This window comes from Marmota monax, unplaced genomic scaffold (genome assembly GCF_021218885.2).
Source record: "Marmota monax isolate L192 unplaced genomic scaffold, Marmota_monax_Labrador192_F-V1.1 WCK01_AAM20220418_F8-fsc00013, whole genome shotgun sequence".
NCBI classification, from domain to species: Eukaryota; Metazoa; Chordata; class Mammalia; order Rodentia; family Sciuridae; genus Marmota; species Marmota monax.
The window spans coordinates 19506567-19533579 of NW_026692202.1; the positions used below are offsets into that span (position 1 = coordinate 19506567).

The window sequence follows — 27013 nt, forward strand, 5'->3', positions numbered from 1 at the left end:
GGAGCTGCTCATTGGGGGACTTTTTTGGCTCCGCCCACGCGACCCAGCCAATGGGCCTCAAGAGCAGGAGGAGTCGGGGAGGTTGAGAGGCTTGTGGGAAGCCGGTGGTGGCAGTTGGGCTCTGAGGGTTTTTCCTGAGGAGCTGTTTTGTTTGGTGTGTGTGGTTCTAAAAATAAAGTTAGTTTCTTTTGACAGGTGGCTCCTGAATTGTGCCCAGCCAGACTGCAGCACATGCCCAGTTGTTCCCACAGTGAGGAAGTAGCGAGAGAGAGAAGTCAGGACCATATCCCAGTATTTGGACCACAAACAAGCATCTCTTTCCTTGGTTTTGATGAATGCCAAGAAAGCAGGACTGATTTTGCTAGTTCATTTTTGCTTCCTTGTGAAAACTAATTTCCCTATCTTCTCAGAGATGATGTCATCAATTTATCAGGTGCACTCCTGTGCCCTGGCTGAGCCTTCCATAGTCCTCCATCATCAAAGGTCCCCCACCCCCACCCCTGCCTGCCGCCACCACCACCACCACCACCACCACCCATTCAACCTGGGAGAAGTTTTAGAGACCTATTGTAGGAAAAAATACACACTAGCTGACTAGAAACTATAGCATGCAGACACCAAGTTTCATAGGTGGGAATTTTATTCTATCCAAAATGAAAATAAGGGCTCATTCAATGAATACTTATTGGGCACCAATTTTTTGTAAGGTCCATGCTAACTTCTGCATGAGAGAATGAGAGAAAGACCTTCACCTTTGACCCAAATTCCTGGCAGTGGGTAGGCAGATCTTTCAAAAAGACACTGTGACCAATTTTGCTTCCAACCTTTGGAGTCAGACCCCCTGTATCTGACTCCTAGTGCCATCATTTTAAGTTATGTAAGCCCTCTGTGTCTTAGTTTTATCATATTTAAATTGGGGGTAATGATAAGGCCTGCCTCACAGAGTGTTGAGAGGAATATGTGAGCTGAATACATGTCATATGAATCACAATAGTACCTAGCAGGTCCTAAGTGCTCAGCAGTGTTCATTGTTCCTACTATGTTGTGTTCCTACTATTTTCAACATTAATAATCATATCCACAACCAGTAAAAAGATGTCAATGACATGAGGAAGTATTTCATGATGTTATAATTTGAGTTTAAAAGCAAGTTACAGTGCAATCTGTCTCTGAGGACTGTAAAGATATTTATAGAATGACAGATTATTTCTGAATTGCTTTCGTCTTCTTTATGCTTAACCTACTTTCCAGTTTTTCTTAGATGGGTATTCAAAAATATTAATCAACAATAAAAAGACTTTAAGGGTCCTGTTTATCAATCTTCCCTACGCTAGACCCTGAGCTTCATGGAGGCAACATTGGTGGCATCTCAGAGTGTGACAAACCTCCTTTTGGGCAGTGTCCAGTTCCGCAGGCTGGCCTAAAGTCGGAGTCAGTACTGGACCAAGCTTGTTTTCTGTTGTGACCCCTGTGTTCAGTCCTGCCTAGCTCTTTTTCCGGGTGCCCATGTAAAGGGGATGGTGCCTTCCTTTATTCAACTAACCTGTGCTGTGAGTCCACTGGGGCCCAGCTCTGCCCAAGGTGCTTGATGTGCTGAGGATTCTGCCCTTCCTGGCCTATTGCCCTCCAATCTTAGCTTTTTGCCCTTCTGCAGAGCTCACACCTGCCTCTGCTCCACTTTACTACAGATAACATAATCCCTGCACGTCCATCCTAATGTGCCCTATTGCATCAGTGAAGTCCTAGCAGAAAACAGCATTGCACTCAAAAGGGCTTAAACAATAATAATGGAATTAAAGAACTATTCACAGAGACATGGGTGGGGTTCAGGGAATATCAGGCATCCTCCTGTTCCCAAGGACTAGGAAGAGCAGGAAGCTTTGACTACCCCCAGGCAGAACAACGCAGGCATTGCTAGTCCCTGGCATCAAAAAAAGGAGATAACATATACTCTGATCTCTCTCCTTCTTCTTCATCACTTCCCATAGTCATTTGACAGAAACCATAGCTAGAGGGTAAGGACCAAGGGAAAACAGCTTACCAGACAATGTATTACTCTCCAAAGTTTTATTTATGGTGGATCCAATTTAAAATGTGCAATCTAGGGGAGGGGAGGGGGGATAGTAGAGGATAGGAAAGGCAGCAGAACACAACAGTCACTAGTATGGCAATATGTAAATCAATGGATGTGTAACTGATGTGATTCTGCAATCTGTATATGGGGTAAAAATGGGAGTTCATAACCCACTTGAATCAAAGTGTGAAATATGATATATCAAGAACTATGTAATGTTTTGAACAACCAACAATAAAAAATTTAAAAAAATGTGCAATCTAAATAAGGAAAGAGGATCACAAGTTCAAAACCAGACTCAGCAACTTAGTAAGACCCTGTCTCAAAATAAAAATGGCTGGGGATGTGGCTCAGTGATTAAATGCCTATAGGTTCAATTCCTGGTATCATGAAAAAAAAAAAAAAAGAAGAAGAAGAAGAAGAAAAACCCTTTGAAAGAATGGCATCAATTTCAGCCTTGGGTAGACTAGAGGGGGAGAGATTTTAAGTCAGGTTTTTTTTTTTTAATCACTTCTTTAAAATAATTAATCTTTCAGTCCCTGTAGGTACTTGGAAGAAGCTTATTGAAAGCCTAAATTAGTGCTTTGAATCTCAGTTTTTTCCCCCATATTTGATTCTGGTTAGATTTGAAGCAATCTGAAGTGTGTGGGGGGCTTGGTTGATTTGAGTACCCAGACTGTCTCTAGAATGTCTTTATTTCTTATTTTCATAGTCGGCCTCAAAGACAGAGACGGGAAGCACATGAAGATGTCCACAAGCAAGGCAGGTATGGTCATAAAAGCACACTCACCCTTCTAAAGAGGTTTCTTCCCACACCTCAACCGCCCCACCCCACCCGCCACCCAAGGACCTGGAAGCAGAGGGTGGGACCAGAAGAAGGGGAGCCCAAAAGGAAATGGCAGTGGCTCCTGGATGTAGGGGGCCAGGAGGTGGGGGGTGAGGGTGGACTCACCACAGAGGGGACTGGCTTTCCTCCCTTTGTGCTCCCAGCTTCCTCCCTCGCAGTCCTGATTCCCTGCTCAGATTCTTTCCTGGGCCAATTCTGCTACAAACTCGGTCCTTTCCTCATTTTAAGGGACACTCCCTCCTCAGCTTACAATGGGAACAAAGGCTCCTTGCCTCTGTGTGTCGCTTTATAGTTTAATAAAGCTTTCACACACTTTATCCCATTCAACCCTCTCACCTGTCCCTTTTATCAATCAGGAACCAAATTTTATCAATCAGGCAAACAGACTCCCCAGAGGCACCCAGTAGGCGGTTAGGAAATGGAGGACAGAGTCCTGTTTTTTCTAACTCCCAGCCTTAATTTTTTTTTTCTCCTCAATGTTAGCAGGTTTCTTAAGGGAAGCCGGATAACGGGACTGAAAGGTGGACCCAGCCAGTCACAGGGAGGAGCCCACGCGGGTTGAGAATAACAGGCACCAGGGCAGAGCTCTCCAGCTGCTCTCTCCTGACCAGCAGCTCCAGCAGCAGCCCTGACCTTGTTAGAGATACAATTCCTGGGCCTCAGCCCAGACCTACTGCATCAGAAACTGCAGGGGATGGGGAAGGTTCCAGAATCTAGGTTTTAGGGGGCCCTCCAGGAGATGCTGACTCATGCCCGTGTCTATACTGGGGAAAGGAAGTGTGTGTGATGGTCCCCTAGACAGAGCTGGGAAGACGGTTAATTATGTGTGTGTGTGTGTGTGTGTTTCCCCAGAGCATACATAAAGTTTTTTATTGGCTGCAAAGCAGCAGCATGACAATTTCTTTTTTTTTAATTGGTTTTATTTTTTAAATACATGACAGTGGAATGCATCACAATTCTTATTACACATATAGAACAATTTTTCATAGCTCTGTTTGTATATAAAGTATGTTCATACCAATTCATGACTTCATACATGTACTTTGGATAATGATGTCCATCCATTCCTCCACCCTTGCTAACCCCCTTCCCACTCCCTTCCCCTCCCATCCCTCTTCCCTATCTAGAGTTCGCCAATTCCTCCCATGCTCCTCCTCCCTACCTCACTATGAGTCAGACTCCTTATATCAGAGAAAACATTTTACCATTTGTTTTTTGGGGATTGGCTAACTTCACTTAACATTATATTCTCCAGCTGCATCCATTTACCTGCAAATGCCATGGAAAGGAAGTGTGTGTGATGGTCCCCTAGAGAGGACACAGCATAAGACAGAGCTGGGAAGATGGTTAATTGTTTCTGAGGATTCTAAAGATGGTGTTGACCAGTAAACGAAGAATAGTGAAGGCCACTGCTGCATTGCTTGTAATAGCAAAAACTGGGGTAACTCAGTGTCTGCCAGTAGAGGACTGGTCACATGGATTACGGTGCATCTGTTTATGGAATGTTATGCTCTGTAAAAAGAACAAGAAGCTTGGGGCACTCTGGCATGGAAAAAATCCAAGACATATTAAATAAGGGAAAAGCAAGGTGTAGAAGAGATTATATAATGTAAACCGTATAAAGAAGGGGAAAGCTGATAGGCGCTGTGGTGCACACCTGTGATTCCAGTGGCTAAGGAAGCTGAGATAGGAGGATGGCAAGTTCAACGCCAGTCTCAGCAATTTAGCAAGGACCTAAGCAACTTAGTGAAAACCTTGTCCCCCCCCCAAAAAAAAAAAACAGGGAGAGAACCAAGAATATATATCTGTATTTATTTACTTATATCTAGAAGAATATAAGAAACCAATAAGAGAAGTACCTGTGGATGTAGGAAGGGATGGGTAGAGGAAAAGGTAGGGACCAACTTTTCGTTGCATTTTTTTTAATTGCAAAACTCTGCAATTATCTTTCTTATTTTTAAAAAGTGACAATAAATAAAAATTTAGATGTAATTCAGAAGCTGCCTGCCATGGATAAAGGGTGGTTAATTTTCAAGAGAGTCCACCCTCCCAGCACTGTCCAACAAAAGGTCAAGGACATGAAGCTCAATCACACTCACTGGCTTTAACCTCCCCCAAGAAGACTGGGGTACTTTGGGAGGAGTTTAGGCTTCTTAATAAGACCAGGACAGCAGCTCTCAGTCGTGCTTACACATAAAAATCATCTGGGAAGCATGTGTGTGTGTGTATATGTGTGTGTATATATGTGTGTGTGTGTGTGTGTGTGTGTGAGAGAGAGAGAGAGAGAGAGAGAGAGAGAGAGAGAGAGAGAGAGAGAGAGCATGCATGTGGTGCCTGGGGTTGAACACAGCTCTACTACAGAACAATACTTCCAGCCTTGAGAAGGTTTTATTCCCAGATCATCCAAATCAGCATCTTTGAGGCAGGGCCCAAGCTTTACCATGACTCCTTGGAGAACCACTGTCCTAGACCTTCGGGGTCAGTTTATTTATCCCAAAAAGCTGGAGAATGGAAGAGGGGACATCCAGGACTAGAAGAAGAAATAACACATCCCATCAAACCTGTCAATATGGTCAGAATATGAATAGTTTTTACCTGACTTGGTTAGGATATGTGATCCACCTATTTCTTCCCCTCAGTAGCCCAATTCTGAAACGCAGCCCTGACATCACCAAATCACCTCTGACAAAGTCGGAGCAGCTGCTGAGGATAGATGACCACGATTTCAGCATGAGACCTGGCTTTGGAGGTATGAAATGAGCCCTCTTGAAGGGGTGTCTTATTTCCTAGGGTCCTTCTATCTGGGAAACCAAGCCTAGGGTCTTTGCTCAGGTTCTGATTGAGTTGGTCTCAGCTGTATAGGCATAAAGCACCACGCTCACAGCATCTTCTGAGCATTCACCGTCCCCACCCGGGGTTCTCCTGAATTCCTTCTCAGGAACTCCTGCTAGTGGGTAGCCAGGCTAGACCAGCCAGCTGTCCTTGGGCCACTGCTCCTGAAAAGGATGGCTCAGGATCAGTGGGGCCAACAGCTGGCTGTTTAAGGTGGGGGCAGCTGCAGCCCAAAGCTGCCTCCTGAAAATGCTCTGAGATTTATTCCAACAACCTTGACTAAATTTGTCCTCATCTGGGAGCTGGCAGATGAACTCTGAGTACATATCTGAGGGAAGAGTGTGGTCTACTTGGTTTAATTACATGAAAATAGCTTAAAAATTAATGATTTAGTGCAGAAGAATGCCAAAGCCCTTTGAAGCTTAGCCTGCAGCTGCCGGTTTCAGCCCTTTTATCGACAAATAGAGTTTTCCTCTTTGACAAATAGGCTTTTCTCCTGGAAAAAAGCTTTTTTTTTAAAAAAAAAAGAAATTATTTTTATTCCTTTTATTTCTTCTGCAGGTTCTAGAAAGATATCTCTATTCACTCCACAATCTACCTTTTCCATAATCTCTATAACCTTCCTGGACTCAAGTCTACCTTTTTACTCTGTGATGATTTTAGTGGGCTCTCTGCTTGACCCACATCCTGCAGAGAGGAAGGAGGTAGAAATCTATCCCCCTTTTTTTAAAAAAAAAAGAAAATTTTTGTTGTTGTTGTTGATGAACTTTTTTTTTAATACTTACTGTCATGGTATAATTTATTTATTTTTTTTAATAATTTTTTTATTTGTTTTAATTAGTTACACATGACAGTACAGTGATCTTGACATATCATACATTTGAATCAGATGGGATATAATTTCTCATTTTTCTGAGCGTACGGGTTGCAGAATCACATTGGTCATGCAGTCACGTATATACACACAGCAATAATAATGTCTATTTTATTCTGCTGTCCTTCCTTTCCCCCTCTCTCTCCCCTCCCCTCCCATCACTTCTCTCTACCCAATCTAATGTGACACACTTCTTTGTTGACAGACTTTTTATTTATTTGTACGTGGTGCTAAGAATCAAACTCAGTGCTTCATGATGCTAGGCAAGCGCTGAGCCACAACCCCAGCCCACCTATCCTCTTTGTTATGCTTTCTTGATCAATATTAAGTTTTCATGGCTCAGAAATGATAACAAGTCTAATGTTTCAAAGGCCATCCTGGTATATCATGTTCCCCTAAAAGCTACTCCATGTAGCCAAGATGCAGATCTGTGGATCTGACAAATAAGTGATCTGAAAATTACTTCAGTTCTGGGAATTATTTCCAGGTTATGCCTTTCTTGTGGTCAGACAAGAACTACCAGCTTCTATGATGATGCAAAATTAGGAAGTGCATATAGAAAATAAAGTGGGTGGCCTCATGCTAAGGAGTAAATCACTTACTCCTCAGATTTGACCCAGCCTTTGACCTGGGTCTTCATCATAGCTTTGGATGAGCATGTACCAAAGAAAAATTCTATAGGTTAACCTCCTCATTTCAGAATCACCTGAATGATTCAGACCCAACCCCCCACATTTTTTTTTCCTTCTGGAATATCATGGGGAACCAGCCCACGATTTCTTCCTTTTATCTCAGGTTGGACTTCAGGTTGGCACAACCAGACCTTCCAATCTGACTTGACTCTGAAGATCCAGGGAAAATATTTCTTTTGCTTAACTGTTGCATAGTAAAAGTTTAAGTTAAAAGAATAAATGCTCTTGTTATGCCCTGTCCCCAGGCCCAGCCATTCCTGTTGGCGTGGATGTGCAGGTGGAGAGCTTGGACAGTATCTCAGAGGTCGACATGGTAAGTGCTTCTCCGACCAGGAATATGATCAAGGACATTCACAGGGGACCTGAATTCACAGCTTCCTTGGGAGGTGGGCATTCCTGGGAAGTGGACATTCCCAAGCTGACTTTACTGAGGGATCAGGAAGGTTGTGACATTTGCCCAAGGCTACCCCATTGTTATGACAAACTTGATCTTTCTCCCTTTATTACATAGCCTCTTGAGGCCAGAATGCATTCTCTGGGCAAAGGCTGTCAAATATAAACTGCAGGGTCTAAGGTTGCAGCTGCCAAGTAGCCCAACACATCTTACTCCTGCAGATTCTACGCCTGGCTACAGAAATGCAGAAGCAGCAAAAGAGTGCCCTTCCATTTCATTTAATTTGAATTAATTAACTTATTTATTGGTGGGTTCTGATAAAATATTAGAACATTCTATGACACTTACAGAACTTTTAAAGTTATCTTAGTTTGGGTCCCTCAAGAAGCACATCTGAGCTGGGCGTGATGATGCACACCTGTAATTCCAGTAGCTCAGAAGTCTGAGGCAGGAGGATCGTGAGTTCAAAGCCAGCCTCAGCAACTTAGTGAGGCCCTAAGCAACTCAATGGGACCTTGTCTCCAAATAAAATACAAAAAAAAAATGGGATGAGGAGTTAAATGTCCCTGGGTTCAATCCCTGGTATCAAAAAAAAAAAAAAACAAAAACAAAAACAAAATGTCCCTGGGTTCAATCCCTGGTATCAAAAAAAAAAAAAAAAATCAGAATCAAGCATTCTAGCATAAATTTATTGGGGAGGTGATCCTGGGAAACACCGGAACACAATGGGGAAGTGAGACAGGGAAGGAGAAGGGTGCAAAAAGGACTGTGCTCTCAAACCAGTCATTCCTGGAGGACTCAGTCCCACTCTAGTTCTTCAGGAATCAGAAAAGGCCCAGGGTTGTCCCATCCAAAGGGTGAGAGAGCTGGACCATTTACCCACCACCCTCCTCTCTGGTTGAGGGAAGCCCAAAGGCACCAACTCTCAGGCCACGTTTCTGTTTAACTCATAAGTTGGTGAAGCAGCCTCCCCAGCACAGATGTAAATGCTGGAGACAGGGTGGGACTCGGGGACACTGTCTGCCACAGGTCTCTTGCTGGGCTCCCTCTCCCTGAAAGTGTCCTCCTGCTGTAGCAAAAGCAAGACCTCTCCTGGCTCAGTTTCATTCCCCAGCAAGGTGACTGCTCCCCAGGGGTACAGAATCTCCTGCTGACATTCCAGCAGGTGGATGTGTGTCTGGATTTTCTCTCTTCTCTTTGCCCGAAGGACTTTACAATGACCCTCTACCTGAGGCACTACTGGAAGGATGAGAGGCTGTCTTTTCCCAGCACCAATAACCTCAGCATGACATTTGACGGCCGGCTGGTGAAGAAGATCTGGGTCCCGGATATGTTTTTCGTGCACTCCAAGCGCTCCTTCATCCACGATACCACCACAGACAACGTCATGCTGCGGGTCCAGCCGGATGGCAAGGTGCTCTACAGCCTCAGGTAGGAAACCAGGTGGCTCACTAAACACGCATGAGTTGTACATCAGTAATTTTGCTTTTGGGCTCTGAATAACTTCTAACTTTTCCATAGCTGCCAAACTTATCAACATCAAGGAAAACTAACTTGACACATGAGTAAAAATTTTATGGAATTTTGAACATACATTTGGGGAAATTTCTCAAGCTGGTCAGTTGTGGCTTATGCTGCATCCTGAATGTTATATTTTAAGTTTCAAAAGTTTACTTGAGGTGGCTGGGACTATAGCTCAGTTGGTAGAGTGCTTGCCTCGCATACATGGCCTTGTTCAATCCCCAGCACTGCAAAAAAAGAAAAAACAAAAAAGTTTACTTTAATGAAATGCTTACTCCTCAAGTGGGAGTCAGAGAAATAGATAATGTGTTCTCCAAGGCTTGCCTCCTCTGATCTGCTTGATTCCCATTGGGGGGTAAATTTTAGAACCTCGTTTTAAAAAAAAAATGAAATTCTTTTGTTCCACCTGCAGGCCACAAGCATATTTTCTGTTTTGAAAAACTATGGGTTTCTGGGCTACTTTGTGACATTCAATGACATTTTGAATATATCACTTTTACAACTTTTACAAATTAATGAATAAAATTTTTTCTTCTCATGAGCTCAAATGCCTTAGAAGTTTTTATTTTATTTTTTTATCCTTAGAAGTTTTTAATTGCTCATGGAGCACTAACCTGTGGAAGGTTTTCCTAAACACAGCACACAGCCTCCGCTTCTGTCCTGGTGCTCACCTCCCCGGGAGGTGGACATGGAGAGGGACATGGTTACTGGCTGTGGTTGACTTCTCGGTAATTTACTCTGCAGATGGTACAGTTCAAGTTTGCGAACTTGGCTTTGGTTCACATGTTGATTAATGGTAAAGATGAATCCACATTCTATTATCTAAGAAACACACACACACACACAAGTTTACAGGTTGGTAGAGGGGCATTCTACCATGAGCTATATCCCCAGCCCTTTATTTATTTATTTATTTATTTATTTATTTAAATTTTGAGACAGTTTCTCACTAAATTACTGAAGCTGGCCTCAAACTTGCCATCCCCCTGCCTCAGCCTCCTGAGTAGTGGGGATTACAGGCATGCCCAGCACACTCTGCAGAGTGGAGCACTTTTCTCCCCAGCTCCCCATTAAGTGACAACAGGTTAGAGCCAGAAATGTCAACGCTAAATTTCTGCCCCATGTTCAAAAGCAATATTTGTAATACTCATCTTGATTTGGAATCTAAGCAATTAGGTTCCAAACTGAGAGTGGGGTTATGGAATTTTCATCTCCAAAGCTTAAAATGCCATCTCTTGGGGGCTGGGGATGTAGCTCAAGCAGTAGCGTGCTCGCCTGGCATGCGTGCGGCCCGGGTTCGATCCTCAGCACCACATACAAAGATGTTGTGTCCCCCAAAAAACTGAAAAATAAATATTAAAAATTCTCTCTCTCTCTCCCTCTCTCTCTCTCTCACTCTCTCTTTAAAAAAAAATGCCATCTCTTATAGGAAGTACTTGAGGGATCAAGGACAGACAACTCTTTCTCAAGCCATGCTGCTCAGGTTCTCCTTGCAATATTCATTTTTGAAGGGTTGTGAAGGTATCTTAAGGTTCAAAATCCACCAAAAATACAATTTCACAATACCACCAGGGCTGCAGAAAACTAGACCAAATCACATACAACCTATCATTGGTGTGCAAATGACTACTTGTCTGGAGACATAGTATGCAGACATGCATTATGTACGTTTATTATGAACATTATTGTTAGAAAGTATGTATAGCACATGACTTATAAAATTAAATAAAACTTTATACTATTTTTGTAAGTTTCGTGTACATATAACTTGAGCATTATTTCTTATTTTTTTTCTTGTTAAAACTTTCATCAGTTTTTTATAATTCAACCACCAATAATCATTCTACAGAATCAGATAATGAATAAGTGTTTGTAAATACCTGCTCCCTTATATGACTGTCAAATTAGTGTAGATTTGATGAATGTTGGTGATATTTTTGCTACATTAGTGAGACAAAGTGAAACTATGAGAACTAAGCAGGAACTTTACTCACTCATCAATAAATAAGCAACCTCCTAGCTAAACTAGATAATAGTTTTCAAATGTTGGAAGAATATTTCCTCAATATGTTGTACTATTCAAAAATGAACAGCATTGGACACAAAACACTTTTAGTTTAATCTACTTTTTCAGTCTAAATAAACAACAAAACAATAAATGAAGCCTCAATTTCTGCAAATACTCCCATCATGGCTGATTTCAAGCTTCAAACCTGTTGTTGCTGAATGGGGAGCTGGGGACACAAGCAGGCAGCAAACCACTCAGCAGTATTTTCACCACACAGACACATACACAGGCATAAAGAACTTTAGGAGCACAGATAATAGTAAAATATAATAACATAAGTAGGAGTGAGTTTCGAATATTTTTTATTTTTGTTTTTAGTGTAACTGGCTTAGTTTATTTGTGCCACCATGACAAAATACCTCAGTTTAGGTAATTTATAAAGTACAGACATTTATTTTCTCATAGTTCTGGAGTTGGGAATCTAAGTTCAAGGGTCAGGAGATTGGGTGCCTAGTAAGGGCCTGTTCCTCATACAGTGACTTCTTGCTGTCTACTCACATGGTGGGAGAGTACATGGGCAAGAAAAGGCTAGCTCCTTTCAATTCCTTTCTTTAAGGGCACTAATCATATCTATGCAGACAAAGCCTTTTGACCCACTGCCAACAGCCTCACCTCTTAAAACTATCATGTTGGTATTTAAATTCCAATACAAGAATTTCAGAGGTACACATATATTCAAACTATAACAGTAACTTACTTAATTTTAATTTTTATTAATAGCTGTGTTTAACAAATGGCTCACAAACTTTCTGAAAATCTAACAATCAGCTCTCAAGAGCTTATAGACGGCTAGTCCAGCACACCGCTGGTTGTGACCACAGGAAGCAGAACAAAGGAAACAGAATGGAAAACCTCCTGTGTGTTCAGGAAACCTCAATCGGCCTTACCAGCAGAAACATATTCTTTCCATCTCTGTGCCTAAAAGCAGAGTATTTGGTTTCTCATTACGAATAAAATCATGGGTTTTTCTTGATTTAAATGGAAAAAAACAAGATTTAGGCTTAAATTACTGAGAATGGTAGAAAGCCACTGTGCTTAGTGTGATTGAAGGCTAGTGGCCACAGGACAGACATGGAACCAAATGATCAGAGTACAAACTGTGTAGCTGCCGTGCAGTGGGCAGAGGGACAGGCAATAGGTATCAGGGTGGTAAAACTAAGATTTCCTAGGCACCAAGATAGAATAGAAAGGGAAATTCATAAAGGAGTTGCTCTATCACACTAGGTAGATTTTACAAAGGAAATATTGAAAAGCAATTCCATGGGTTTTGAACTCAAGATATAAAAAAATCAATGATTGTGTGAGGAAAAGAGACTGGTGAGGGGCTGGGGTTGTGGCTCAGTGGTAGAGCACTCGCCTAGCATGTGTGGGGCACTGGGTTTGATCCTCAGGGCTACATAAAAATAAATAAAATAAAGGTATTGTGTCCAGCTACTATATATATATATATATATATATATATATATATATATATATATATAAAGACTGGTAAGCTTTTCCTGGGAGTTGTAGACTGCCAAGAGTGGCCCTTCACTGGGACTACCTGAAGGGCTCCATGTGTATGTGCCTACAGTTGGGGGACAGTGTGCAGTTTGAAGGGGGTGGGGAGAAGGGAGCTTTCTAGCCACCCTGTGGTTGGAGCCAGAAGTTGTCATGGCAGTAGGGTCAGTCTGCACCCTAGGACTGTTGAGATGGTTAAGTGTGATGGAATGTGAACCACATGCTGGGGTGGGGAGCTACTGCTGGAGCATGGACACCTACTGCATGGAGGTGGGGATGAGGGTCTCAGAAAAGAAAGGATCAGCTTTCACCAGATAGCAGGTCCTTAGAGCCATGAAGCCACCCAGCCTGAGACCCGTCCTGCCCTCTTGCTCTTCTCTCACTAGACATGGGTAGAAACCAACCACTCAAATGCCAGCCTTGTATCTTCATTGAGGAGCAGAAATATTAATTTGAATGAAGTTTGAAACATTGATTAATAAGATCTCAGACTAAAATGCTTTATTTCTGAATTGAGACATAATTTGTGACCCAAAAGAGTTTTGACTATTAGGTGAGACTGAGCAGAGAACAAACAAACAAACAAAATAGAACCTGCTAAGTTTCTACCCATTCCATCCAGGGCAAAGGAAGATCCTTTTCCATAAACTAATTAAAAAGACTTGGAGAAACAAAGATAAACATGGGTTTTGATTACACCACAAATGCTTGTGTGATGTAAGGTTTTGAATGGAAAAGCATCAAGGCAGGAGGGGCCAGTCTGATGATGTTTGTGATTCTAAAAAGATCTGCTTCTGTACTGGCTAGTAAAAAGACAGGAGATATTCAGTCCTCTTGTTCATAACCAAAAAAAAAAAAAAAATCCTGCATCTGATATTTTAAGTTCTTAAAGTTAGCTCCAAGTATCCCCAAACTTCCTATTTCCTCCTCACTAGTGATACCATTAGGCATAGTTATGCTGATGATGTAACCACAGAAATGGAAGCCCACCCATTAGGTGTCCCAGGCAACTGCTGCCTGAATCCTCACTCCCGTCAATATTCTAATATACCCTGTTTATTAGAATTTCCAGGGGTCATGAGACTACCTAGCTGCACATGATCCCAAATACCCTGTAGAACACAGCCATTCCATATATAAAGGAGTGGGGTGGAAATAAGGCAAATATCTGGATAATTGCATTTCTTGAATACTCTTCCTTGAAATTTCTATTTAAATTTCAAATGTATATGTACTTCTTTTTTTTAGCTATATATTATCCAAATCGTATCCACAATTTATGCATAGCAGATTTTGTATGGTTGGAGGAAAAATGGTACATCCGGCATGAGCCAACAACCAGTATTGTATCCTGCCATGAAATTTCCCACTGACTAGGAGATTTTCATCTATGACTAATGACCTATATTTGTTTGTTCTTTGATGCAGAAGCCGATTTTGCTGTGTAAACTCTGGAACAGAACCATTCAATGCCAGCTAATGTGTTCATATTAGTATAACAAATCTCTCAGTGTTTTTCTGTCACTATGATTGCCATAGAATTATAAACACTATTATCAATATAAAAATATCAGTATATTTTTTAAAATGCCAAATTTGGCAACTGGAGTTAAGTATTCATAACATTGTAAACAATGTTGAACATCAATACAATCAATAAAAGAACAGAAGAACTTGAATTTATCTAAAACATGAGAAATAATATTTGCTCCTAAAGCTTGTTTTAAGAGATCATATTGAATGAGTTTTTATTTCACATGGCTATGTTGATTGAGACCATTGCTTCTTTAAAATGCTTGAATGTTCTAGCAGTTAGAGACATTCTGTGTGCCTCACACTGCTCCTAAGGTTAGACATAACTACCTAAGAGTTTTCCAAAGAGGTGTCATTCATAAGCTTCTTATCTAAATCCCAACACTTTGCTTATGAATTATAAGAAAGAGGCAGTTATCATACTGCAAGGAAGCAGAGACCTTTTCTGTTTGCTTTGTCATTTTGCACTTGTCTTTTGCAAGCTCTGAAAACTGGATGTTTGTCTTTTTGTTTCTAGGGTTACAGTGACTGCAATGTGCAACATGGACTTCAGCCGATTTCCCCTGGACACACAAACGTGCTCGCTTGAAATTGAAAGCTGTGAGTAGACTTGTTCCCAGGCATCGGCACACAGCTCCTAAAGTAATTCTAAAGAGTAGCAGGAACAGTATGTGCTCCTCATTCATGGCTATGCTTTTAAAGTGATTTTTTAGATTGAAGCTGAGTCCAGAGTAATTTTACAAAGGAGCACATGAAGAAGCTGGGGTCATGGCTCAGCAGTAGAGCACTTGCCTAGCATGTTCAAGGCCCTGGGTTCGATCCTCAGCACCAGATAGATAGATAGATAGATAGATAGATAGATAAAATAAAGGTATCATGTCCAACTACAACTAAAAAAGAAATTTTTAAAAGAAGAAGTACATGAAAAGATGCTCAATATGGCTAATGATTAGAGAATGGAAATCAGTACAGTGAGTGACCCACTTGCAGTCATTAGGATGGTCACTATCAAAAAAACAACAACAAAAAGTGTTGGTGAAGATGTGAAGCAATTGGAACCCTTGTGCACTGGGGATAGGAATGTAAAATGGTGCAGCTTACTGTGGAGAACAATTCAGCAATTCCTTAAAATATCAAAAACCATAGGTTCCAGCAATTCTACTTCTCAGCATATACCAAAGAAATGTAAGCAAAGCCTTGAAAAGGTATTATTTACAATAGCTAAAGTGTAGAAGCAACCCATGTGTCCAGTGATAGGTGAATGGACAAGGAAAATGTGCTGTGTACATACAATGAAATATTACTCAGCATTACAAAGCAAGGAAATTCTGACACATGCTACAACATGGACGGAACTTGAGGATATCGTACTAAATAAGACAAGTCCATCACAAAGAGACAAATACTGTACAATTCTACTTTTATGAGTACTTAGAGTAGTCAAAATAATAAAGACAGAAGGTAGAATAGTGACTGTGAGGATCTTGGGGAGAGAGAAAACGAAGAGCTATTATTTAATGGGTGCAGTGTTTCAGTTTAAGATGAGAAACTGTTTTAGTGGTGATGATTTCACAATGTTATAAATATATTTAATGTCACTAACCTGTACACTTAAAAATGGTTAAGAGGATTTTATGTTATTCTTGTTTTACCACAATAAAACAACCACCCAAATCAGGCACCAGGAAGAGCCAGGCTTAGGAAGGATAGCCAAGCTAGCCACCCCACGCCTCGCTGTCCACTCTCCTGCTCTGTTCTCTCTGCCAAAGCACTCCTTCTGATGGGCATAGTCTGGATTCTTCCATCACTCCAGTTTGCACACTCCTCCTGAACACTGGCAATTCCTGCAGCATCCAAGTTCTAGTGTGGCCTCTCTTTGATCTTGGGCCCCTTTGTAAGCCAAATCTGGGCTTACGGTGGTGGATCAAGTGGCTCCTGACTGTAATTAACTGAAACCTGGGAGTGTGGGGATGTTGACACCACACATAGCTGGGACAAATGGACCCTCTGTTAGGCACTGAATGTGGGAAAAGGGCGAGGCCTTAGTAGCCTTTAGTGGCTACTAAGTGCACAGTGTCTTTATCTCTGTGCTGTCATTCAACCCTCACAAAATCCCTACAAGAATGTTATCTCCATCATTCACGGCACAAGGCCTGCGCCTTGGACACAGAGATGAATGGCAAAGCTGGGCTGAAATACCAAGTTTGCTGGCTCCAGAGCTTCCCCTACCCTCACTATACTAGGCAGCTTCTGCCTCCATCTGTAAATGTAGCTTCTTCAAGGTTGTAGCAGTCAGGGTCCTGCCAGAGAAACAGAACCAATCCATTACATATGGTAAGAGATGCATTGTGAGGAATTGGCTCGCAGGATTATAGGGGCTGCTCTGTTCTCCCAGGTCTGCAGGGAAAGTTGGGAACTCTTAGCAGGAGCAGATGCCACAGTTCAGGTCAAAGTTCTTCTTCCAGAAAACCTCAGCTATACTCTTAATGCCTTTCACATAACTAGATCAGACCCACCCAGATTATCCAGGATAATCTTCTTTACTTAAAATCCACTGGTTGTAGATACTAGCCACATCCATAAAATACCTTCACAGATTAGTGTCTGATTGAATGACTGTTTACTAGAGTCAAGCTAAGCGAACACAAGAAATCTATGATCACAGATCAAGGGTTAGAAAGTGGGACTAAAATGGTGTTGGGAGACCCAGTAAGAATGGTTTACACATAGGGCTGGGCGCAGTGGCAGACACCTGGAGGCTAAAGCAGGAGGATCTCAAGTTCAAGGCCAGCCTTAGCAATTTAGTGTGCCCTGCCTCAAAACAAAAAATAAAAAAGATTGAGAATGAAATAAAGCATCAACAAAAAAGCATCCTTGGATTCAGTACCCAGTACCCGCCACCCCCAAAAAAATAAGGATAAGAAGGAAAGGATCAGCACTCCTGGTTTATAAGGCTGAACCATGTGAAAATACGCCAGTATTTAGCCATTTCTGACCACAATATAGCAATCTGATTTGGTTTAATCTTATAAGGGTAGGCTGGATTGTTGGTGTGAGCCCTTCTGCAGGAATCAGGAGGCTTTAAGTTTGAGTATTTTTCTCTGAAGACTTTTGGAAGACTGGAGAGAATTATATTTGTCTTTTTGCTTTTTTGTGTGTGTTGTTTATACTGCAATTTGTTTATTCAAACCATCTTAGCACAATCCCAGAGATTTGTATGGGAGATCAGGACACAGTTTCCATGTAGCCTGGTAGGCAGATCTGCCTTGCCATACCTCCTGCCTGATGCTGGCTCCCATCTTTTCAGATGCCTATACAGAAGATGACCTCATGCTCTACTGGAAAAAGGGCAATGACTCTTTAAAGACAGATGAGCGGATCTCACTCTCCCAGTTCCTCATTCAAGAATTCCACACCACCACTAAACTAGCCTTCTACAGCAGCACAGGTGAGCATGGGGTGGGGGCTGAGTGTGGGGAGGCTTTGGTTTGCCTGTGGTGGTTCATTTTTTATTTCAGAAAAGGTGTGACTTGCTTGTCAAGTAAGCAAAGCCTGTTTCACTTGCATTTGAAACTAAAGACGACAGTCCTAAGTGAAGTTTCGTGGGTTTCAGGCATTGGATGGAGGTGATTTTTTTTTTTAATACCACCAATGCACCAAAAGTGATAACCTAGAAAATACTATTAAGGACTCAAACATGTAAGCAGTTTTATTTGAGACTTGCACATTGCCAGATTAGTAGATGGCATATCACCCCCAATATACTCACCAGAATTCTTCTGTACAGCAAGAAAGAAGTTCACTTTGTCCTGATTTCCATTCACATTCTCCCTGCTCTAGTCAGTCCCATGTGATGCTCCACTCTTGGCCAATCACCTCTTGCTACATGGCTTACATGGTTCTTCTGGATGATCTTCTTCTGAACTGCAGTTCAGGAACCTCTGGTCATTCCCCTTTGGGCCTAGTCATTGTTTTTGGAGTCCAACGTCTGAACAGGTGTGCCCCCTCCTTGTAAAGAACACAAAAGCAAAGTAAAGCATAGCTGGACCAAGGATTGTGCACTCTGTGCCTAAATACAATATTGTGTTTAGCTTTATCTTATCTTAAAACACATTTCCTCATAAAGAAATGCAAAGGGGGTTATTTAAATCAGTGTTTCTCAAATATTCGTAATGCATGTGAATCGTGCAGGGAATGTGGTTAAGTAGAGATTCTGCTTTAGTAGATCTGGGCTGTGGTTTAAGAGTCTGAATTTCTAACAAGCTCCCAGTTGATGGTGAGGCTGCTGCTGCTGCTGGGCCCTATACCATATTTTGAGTAAGAAAAGCTTATATGTGAGCTTCTTTTTTAAAAAAAAAAATATCTTTACTTGTAGATAGACACAATGTCTTTATTTTTTTTTATGTGGTGCTGAGAATCAAGCCCAGTGCATCACATGTGCTAGGAAAGCACTGTACTACTGAGCCACAACCCCAGCCTTTATATGACCTTCTTAAGAAGTCCTCTTTGCATTTAGGATGAAGTCCAAAGATTCCTTGAGATGGATTCAGATGATATGAATCACTACATAATCCTCTGTTCCTTGATTTTGTGTACTTCCACCTTGTAAAGGGATGATAGGGTTCCAGAGGAATACCAAAGTCATTTATGATTCCCTGAATAAAATTTATTTTATGAATACTGAGAATTAATAAATGGGATGGCATCAAATTAAAAAGCTTCTGCACAGCAAAGGAAACAATTCAGAATGTGAAGAGAGAACCTCAAAGTGGGAGAAAATCTTTGCTAGCTAATCTTTGGACAGAGGATTAATATCCAGAGTATATAAAAAAACTCAAAAAAAATTACCACCAAAAGCCCAAATAACCCAATTAATAAATGAGCAAATAACTAGATAGACACTTCTCTAAAGAAAAAGTGCAAATGGCCAACAAATCCATGAAAAATTCTTCAACATCATTAGCAACGATGGAAATGCAAATCAAAACTACATCTCCAGTTAGAATGGCAGCCATCAAGAATACAAACAATAATAAATGTTGGAAAGTATGTGGAAAAAAAGGAATACTTTTACACTGTTGGTAGGATTATAAATTAGTGCGACCACTACATATATCAGTATGGAGGTTTATCAACATACTAGGAATGGAACCACCATATGACCCAGCTATAGCACTCCTTGGTATTTATTCTAAAGAATTAAAGTTATCATACTATAGTAACATGCATACCCATGTTTATAGCAGCACGATTCACAATAGCCAAACTATAGAACCAGCCTAGATGTCCATCAGTGAATGAATGGATAAAGAAAACATGGTATATATACACAATGAAGTTTTATTCAATCATAAGGAAAAGTGAAATTATGTCATTTGCAGGAAAATGGATGGAACTAGAGACCATTATGTTAAGCAAAATAAGTCAAACTCAGAAAGTTAGGGGTTGTATGTTTTCTCTCATATGTGAAAGCTAGAGAAGAAAAAAGAAAAGAAAGGTGGGAGGGCTAGGATCAATAGAATAAAGGGAGAAGGAAGGAGAAAAGGAGGGAATGGGGAAATACTAGAGAATGACTTTGGCCAAATCATGTTGTTAAATTATGTGCATCTATGAATATGTAACAACAAATCCCACCATTATGAACAACTATAATGCACTAATAAAAATGTGGGAAAATTTTTTATCAAAGGATATTAGCAGCTATCTCTCCAGAGAAAATGTACAAATTGACAATAAGGATGTGAAAAGATGTTCAACATCATTAATCACCAGGGAAATGCAAATCAAAGTCTCCAAGATATACTGCTTAACTCCTAGGAGGATAATTATAGTCAAAACAACAGATAAGAAATGATGGTGAGGATGTGGGAACCTTGAGCCCTCACACTGCTGGTTAGTATATAAAATTGTGCAGCCTCTTTGAAAAACAATTTGGCAGTTTCTCTGACCTGAAATGTTTAATGGGATTAGAGATTGGGGAGTAATAGCTATATGAAATATATCTTGTTTTATGTGATTAAAATATTCTAAAACAAAAGATAAAGTCAGCATGTTATAGCAATACATACATAACCCAATCAGTAAATGGGCAAATTAATTAAGTAGACACTTCCCAAAAGAAGAAATACAAATGGTCAAATATATGAAAACAAATGTTCAACATCTTTAGCAGCATAAGGCCAAATTACAGAACTAGCCTAGGTATCTGTCAGTGAATGAATGGATGAAGAAAACCCAGTATGTATATACAATGGAGCTTTATTCAATCATAAAGAAGAATGAAATTATATCATTTGCAGGAAAAATGGATGGAACTTGAGACCATTATGTTAAGCAAAATAAGCAAAACTCGGAAAATCAAGTATGTTTTTCTGACATGTAGAAGCTAGTAAGAAAAAAAGGAAGGGGTATATGTATAGGTGTGGGGAATCTCATGAAAGAAGGGAGACCAGTAGAAGAAATGGCAGGCAGAAGGGAAGGGGGAGGTACTGGGGAATGAAATAGTCCAAATTATATTGTTACATGTATGCATGTACAAATACATAAAAATGAATCTCACTATTATATATAATTATAATGCACCAATTTTAGAAAAGGAATAAAAAGGAACACAGCTACCAAAAAAAAAATTCTTTTTTGATGTTGCCGAGTAGCTATGACATGTGCTCTTTTCTTCCTTATGTCTCTCAGGCTGGTACAATCGTCTATACATTAATTTCACTTTGCGTCGTCACATCTTCTTTTTCTTGCTCCAAACCTATTTCCCTGCCACCCTGATGGTCATGCTGTCCTGGGTGTCCTTCTGGATTGACCGTAGAGCAGTGCCTGCCAGAGTCCCCTTAGGTAAGGAACATCTCAAATGCATATTTCAAGTATCTGAAAATTCAAGTTATTCCAAATAAAATCATTCTTTTCAAATTGGTCCTATACTCCTTTGGGAGCTTGAAAATACTTCAAGGTATTAATTCACAGGCAAAGTTTGATAATTAAGACTCTACATAGCAAGAAGTTTTTTTTTCAGAAGATGGCCTAAGGGATCTTTGTGACAGAATCTCTGAGGGAAGTGGTTTAAAATGAACTTTTGAATGCTATCTTATTGAAAGACTCTGACTCTCTGAACAAGGATAAGGAACCTGCATTTTTAAGGAGCTATCCCAGCTTATATTTTCTCCAGCCTAGAAACCCCCCTCCATAAGCATTCCATGGATGACAAGTAAATACTGGACCCATTTAACCACACACACACCACCACTGTGCAGACAGTGCAGGGGCTGCAAGGGACAGTGTGACCCACCAGGTTTTAGTGAAAATGGATTGGAGCTGGCCTCTAGGATGACCCCAATCCCCTGTGATTTGATGTTTGCCAAGCAAATGTTCTGAGCTTAATTTGAAATCCTGGGCAAATTTCCACAGACAGATGCCCTGTCCTCTAATGGTTGTTAGGTAGCTAAAACTGTTATTGTGTTAAACAAATATACATTCCAGCTTTTAAATGTGTCTCCTATAAATGAAGTTAACAACATCATACTTCATAATATTGACTTCTAGATTCTCAAGTGGGCAGCCAGGTCCAGTGTAAAAGGGGCTGCCAGAGATGCCTAATAGCTGATAAGGCAGGTTCAGGACCATAGGTTTCTACCATAGCAGCAAGGACAAAAATATTAAAATGAATCCCATGCACTTTCATTGCCTAGATTGAGCAGTACTTACAAGAAGCATATGTACATACCTGCTTAAGTAGGCGATTTCTTTTTAATAATTGAATTGAAACAAATGTCTCAATGCCAAAATGTCTGGGATTCTTTGCAAAAGGATAAAGTGATCCCAGGCTATGTTGAACCTGTAAGGTACACAGAGGAGGGAAAAGGTGGGGATGAGTGAAAGGAAAACTTTCATAAAAGCTAAATCTTGAAAGATGAGTAGGTGTTTGCTAGACAGAGGGTCTGGATGGAGACCTTGTAGGCTGAGGGAGCAGTAGGGACAAAGAAGCAAAGGCACAGAGCCATCTAGTATTTGGTGGAAGATGAGCCGGGTGCTTCATTGTCAATGTCTGCTACAGGCATCACGACGGTGCTGACCATGTCCACCATCATCACGGGCGTGAACGCCTCCATGCCCCGAGTGTCTTACATCAAGGCGGTGGACATCTACCTCTGGGTCAGCTTTGTGTTCGTGTTTCTCTCGGTGCTGGAGTACGCAGCGGTCAACTACCTGACCACGGTGCAGGAGAGGAAGGAACGGAAATTGAAGCTACGAGAGAAGGTGACTTTCCCGTGTACATAATGGGGCTGGGTCAGGGTGGAGCCTGGTCTGGCTGTGGGACTGTGGGTAAGTCAGACTTTCTTTGTAAAATGGGGTTGTGATACCCCTTCCCCCATCCTCCTTCTCAAGGTCATAGTAAAGAACAATCAAATTGATGTGTATCATAACAGTGTAACATTTACTCCACTACATCTTTCATTCACTGAAACTTTTCTTTAGCAGCTACCATATACCAGGAGCCACTAAGCCAACTTAACTAAGGATGGTTTCTTTAATCTTGCTGCTGCTCAGAGTTTAATGAGAGAATTCCAGGAGAAAAATAAATGGCAATTTAACACCGTGGAACAAATTATGAACGCAGAGGAGGAATAAAAGAACACACCAGGGATGAAGCTCCTCCATTCTGGGAAATTTTCCTTTACATATGACCTCATACATGTCCCATACCCCTTCCCAGGTTATCTTTCTTCCCAGTCTGGCTTTCCTTTCTTCAACCAGTTTGCAAATTGATAGTTATCTCCTCCAGAAAAATCTTACCACACAGTACTAACCTATTTCCACAACCTATTTGCCACATCTTTCCAATTCCTACCTCCACCACTCACGTGCATGCACACGCACATAATAATGTGATTTTGTAAACATTTTTAACCACAGGCTCAGTATGTTTATACTCTCACAGAGAACAGGGTGATTTTTCTAATCGTGAACCTTCTTGATAGTCTGTTGCATGACACAGCACTGTTTTCTAAGTGTCAATTTGTAGACTTTGATTCAACAAAAATGAATACTTGCTCTTTTAGGCTGTTGATAGTAAAAACACTGTTGTTTTCCCACCTTTCCCCCAAACTGGGAATAAAAGAAACTGGAGAAATGCAACATCATCATGCAGTTGCATTGGTAGGGCTTCCTTCTGAGCGATGACACTGAGCTCAAAAGCCAGTGAACGTTTGCTGTATTTGCAGCTCCCCTGCGCCTGTGGGTTACCGCAGTCGCGGGCTGTGATGCTGGATAGCAGCTACAGTGATGGCGAAGTGAACGACCTGGGCAACTACATGCCAGAGAATGGAGAGAAGCCCGACAGGATGATGGTGCAGCTGACCCTGGCCTCAGAGAGGAGCTCTCCCCAGAGGAAAAGTCCAAGAAGCAGCTACGTGAGCATGAAGATCAACACCCATGCTATTGATAAATATTCCAGGATCATTTTTCCAGCAGCATATATTTTATTCAATTTAATATACTGGTCTATTTTCTCATAGATGCCTGTAATTCTATAAATTTCAAAATTTTTTTTCATGGTATGTACTACAGAAATACCTGTATGATGAAAAAGATTTAAGATTTTGGTTTTTTAAAAAAATTCCCAGTACCATCTTCACTATCCCTTCTACAGCTTTCCAAAATTTCATTGGCAAGACAGTTTTTGCATTTATTAAGCATCTATTGTATACAAAGCATCATATTAGGTGCTATAGCAACTGATGTTATCTGTTACCCTGGTCTCCCTGAAAAGCACAGTATCAGTGTGGTGGACACTGTAGTTCAACCTCGTTTAGATCCCAGATGCTTGTTCACATGAATGCTTTCCTTGGAATGAATGTCATTATATTCTTTGGGCTAGTTGGAATTGGAAAACACAGTTCACTTGCATGGAACCCACATGCACCTAAATCCCTACTTCAACAGAAACTCATGCTTCAGTTTATAGTCTATTACCTATTTCTTATGCATCTCCTTGTATTTAATAAAAGGCAATAATATTCAATGTTCAGTTTATTTATAAGTTGCAGTTCATAAGACTTTGCCTCTTCACAAGCTCTTTAGATTGGAGCAATAGCTTAATAGCTTCTGGTGGAAACATCTCTGATAGGAAAATTTTGAAGATGAGGATGTATGCATGCCTTTTGTCTATTTTGTCATAGAGATAACTAGGCTAGAAAACTTGTATTTAAATGTTCCCTTGTATTTAATTATTCCCTTTACATAATCATTGTTTCAAGCCTTGGGGCAGGTTTTCAGTCAAAACGAAGTCCTTTCTCAGTAACATGGTATCTTCACTGAGGAACTTGGGAAGAGACTAAATAAACAGCATTTAAAGAAAATGCAAAATTCAGGACTACATATAACTCATGAGAATGAGAAGTACTCACCTGGTTTCTTAAAGAGAAAAGAACACCAAAAATCAAAAGAAGTGGGAAGACATCCCTGGATGTCTGCACTTACACTCAGTGAATACCAGCATTTTCTTTTTTTGTTTTTCGTCCTAGGGATTGAACCCAGGGGTGTTCTACCACTGAGCTATATCCCAGCCTTTAAAATTTTTATTTTGGTACAGAGTCTCACTGATTTGCCCAGGATGGACTCAAACTTGTGATCCTCCTGCCTCAGCCTCCTGAGTAGTTGGGATTATGGTGTGTACCACCATGCCCAGCTAGGATACCAGCATTTTCTAAGAACCACAAAACAATTGTCACTTAGATTTTAGGTTAGGCAGCCTCTGTACCCGGCAGAAGGACACCCAGTAGCAACTCATGTCAGGACATAGGATAAAGGAGAGGGTTCATTTTATGTTTTATTCAAAAGGCATTCTTTATGCTATGTATCTATAAACTGTATAGATCAACTCCAACCAAAACCACCCAAACAACACTTGTCGTATTTGAAACTCACTTCAATAAAGTGATTCTTTCCTTTGTCATTTTCATTTCCAAATTAATTTGACCGATTGACACTAAATAGCATCATGGTTATTTTTTTTTTCCCCGTAGGCCTATACTTCATTCTAACTTGAAAAAAAAATCTATTTGCACATATCCTAATTATAAGAAAATCTCTATTCCCCTCAATAAAAGTTCATCAGAAGATTTTTGGCAAACTCAAATGGTAAACTTAAATCTAGATGAAATTGTTAAATGTTAACTTTGGGGGCTAGAAGTGTAGCTCAGTGGTAGTATGCCTACTTACAATAAGCAAGGCCCTAGGTTCTCGGTTCCCATCCCCAGCACCAGGAAAAAAAAGTTAACATTTGATATTTAACAATATTATTTTTAAAACACTGCTTTTTCTACTCTTATTTTATGAAATAATTTCAGTCAAATTCTTCACAAACATCTTTGCCACCGTCTTCTTCCTCATCAGGAGGGCCACCAAATCATCTAGAAGTTTTCCAGGGCAGACCATCTGACTTTCCATGTACCTTGTTCGGGATACTCCACATTTAAACCAACCTATAGAATGATTTCTTAGTCTGCTAAAACTGCCATAACAAAATTCTACAAACTGGGTGACTTAGAGAAATTTTTTTTTCACAGTTCTAGAGGCTGAAGTCCAAGATCAAGGCGTCAACAGATCTGTTTTCTTCAAAGGCCTTTCTTCCTGGCTTGCAAATGGCTACCTCCTTGTTATGTCTGCTCGTGGTCTTTCCTCTGTACCTGTATGTGTCCTGATTTCCTTTTCTCTAGTCACATTAGATTACGGCCCACCTTTAAAGTCCCTGTTTCCAGACACAGTCACATTAGAGGTTAGGGCTTCAACATATAACTTTTGGGAGTGGGAGGACAAAATAACATGCTCATGGAAATTATCTATTTGCTCAGTAGTACATCTGACGCTTTTATTTTGTTTCGTTTGGTATCAAGAATTGACTCAGGAGTGCTTTACCACTGAGCCACATCCCCAGCCCTTTTGTTATTTTTTAATTTTGAGACAGGGTCTCCTTAAATTGCCAAGGGCATCACTATGTTAAGGCTGGCTTTGAATTCATGATCCTCCTGCCTCAGCCTCCTGAGCCACTGGGCATATGCCCAGGCATATGCCACCACACCCAGTCATCTGATGCTTTTGTGTGTGGGTGAGGGTGTGTGGTAACGAGAACCGAACCCAGGGCCTCACTCCCTCACTCATGTACTAGGCAAGTGTTCTACCACTGAACTACACTCCTAGCCCTCTAATACATCTTATAGATATTTATCCTGACTTTTACAACACAAGTACATACAGTATTATTTTTTAAAAGTTTGTTTACACTGATAGCCATGCTAGCCATTGTAAGGAATAAATGATTAAATTTATATTAAATTTATTTATTTATTTGTTTATATTTTGTTTCTTTTCTTAAAATTTTTTTTATTTGTTCTTTTTTATTTATACATGACAGTAGAATGTGTTTGACATATCAAACAGATGGAGTATAACTTCTCATTTTTGTGCTTGTATGTGATGTGGAGTTACACTGGTCATATATTCATATATGAACATATGAAAGTTATGTCCAATTCATTCTACTGTCTGTATTATTTCCATTCCCCTCCTTTCCCTTCATTCTTCTTTGTCTAATCCAGTGAACTTCTATCAACCCGCCCCTTATTGTGAGTCAGTATTTGCATATCAGAGAGAAAATTCTTTCTTTTGGAGGGA

At 40.6% G+C, this 27013-nt stretch overlaps 1 protein-coding gene and 1 long non-coding RNA gene across 2 annotated transcripts in view; one reads left to right on the forward strand and one right to left on the reverse strand.

Annotated features, from left to right (window-relative positions):
- Positions 1-25295, forward strand: part of Gabrr1 (gamma-aminobutyric acid type A receptor subunit rho1) — a 38462-nt gene extending 13167 nt beyond the window's left edge. The window contains exons 2-10 of the mRNA XM_046431513.2: positions 2787-2840; positions 5561-5670; positions 7565-7632; positions 8921-9144; positions 14853-14935; positions 17643-17783; positions 21026-21178; positions 22395-22597; positions 23563-25295. Coding sequence (XP_046287469.1) covers positions 2787-2840; positions 5561-5670; positions 7565-7632; positions 8921-9144; positions 14853-14935; positions 17643-17783; positions 21026-21178; positions 22395-22597; positions 23563-23856 — 1330 coding nt within the window. The 3' untranslated portion in view covers positions 23857-25295. The remainder of the gene's footprint in view (positions 1-2786; positions 2841-5560; positions 5671-7564; positions 7633-8920; positions 9145-14852; positions 14936-17642; positions 17784-21025; positions 21179-22394; positions 22598-23562) is intronic.
- Positions 9447-22178, reverse strand: LOC131423801 (uncharacterized). Its single transcript, XR_009225857.1, has 3 exons — positions 22065-22178; positions 18105-18343; positions 9447-10056 (listed from the first exon to the last, which is right to left on the reverse strand). It is a non-coding gene; the product is annotated as an uncharacterized LOC131423801 (long non-coding RNA).
- Positions 25296-27013: the final 1718 nt, after the last annotated feature.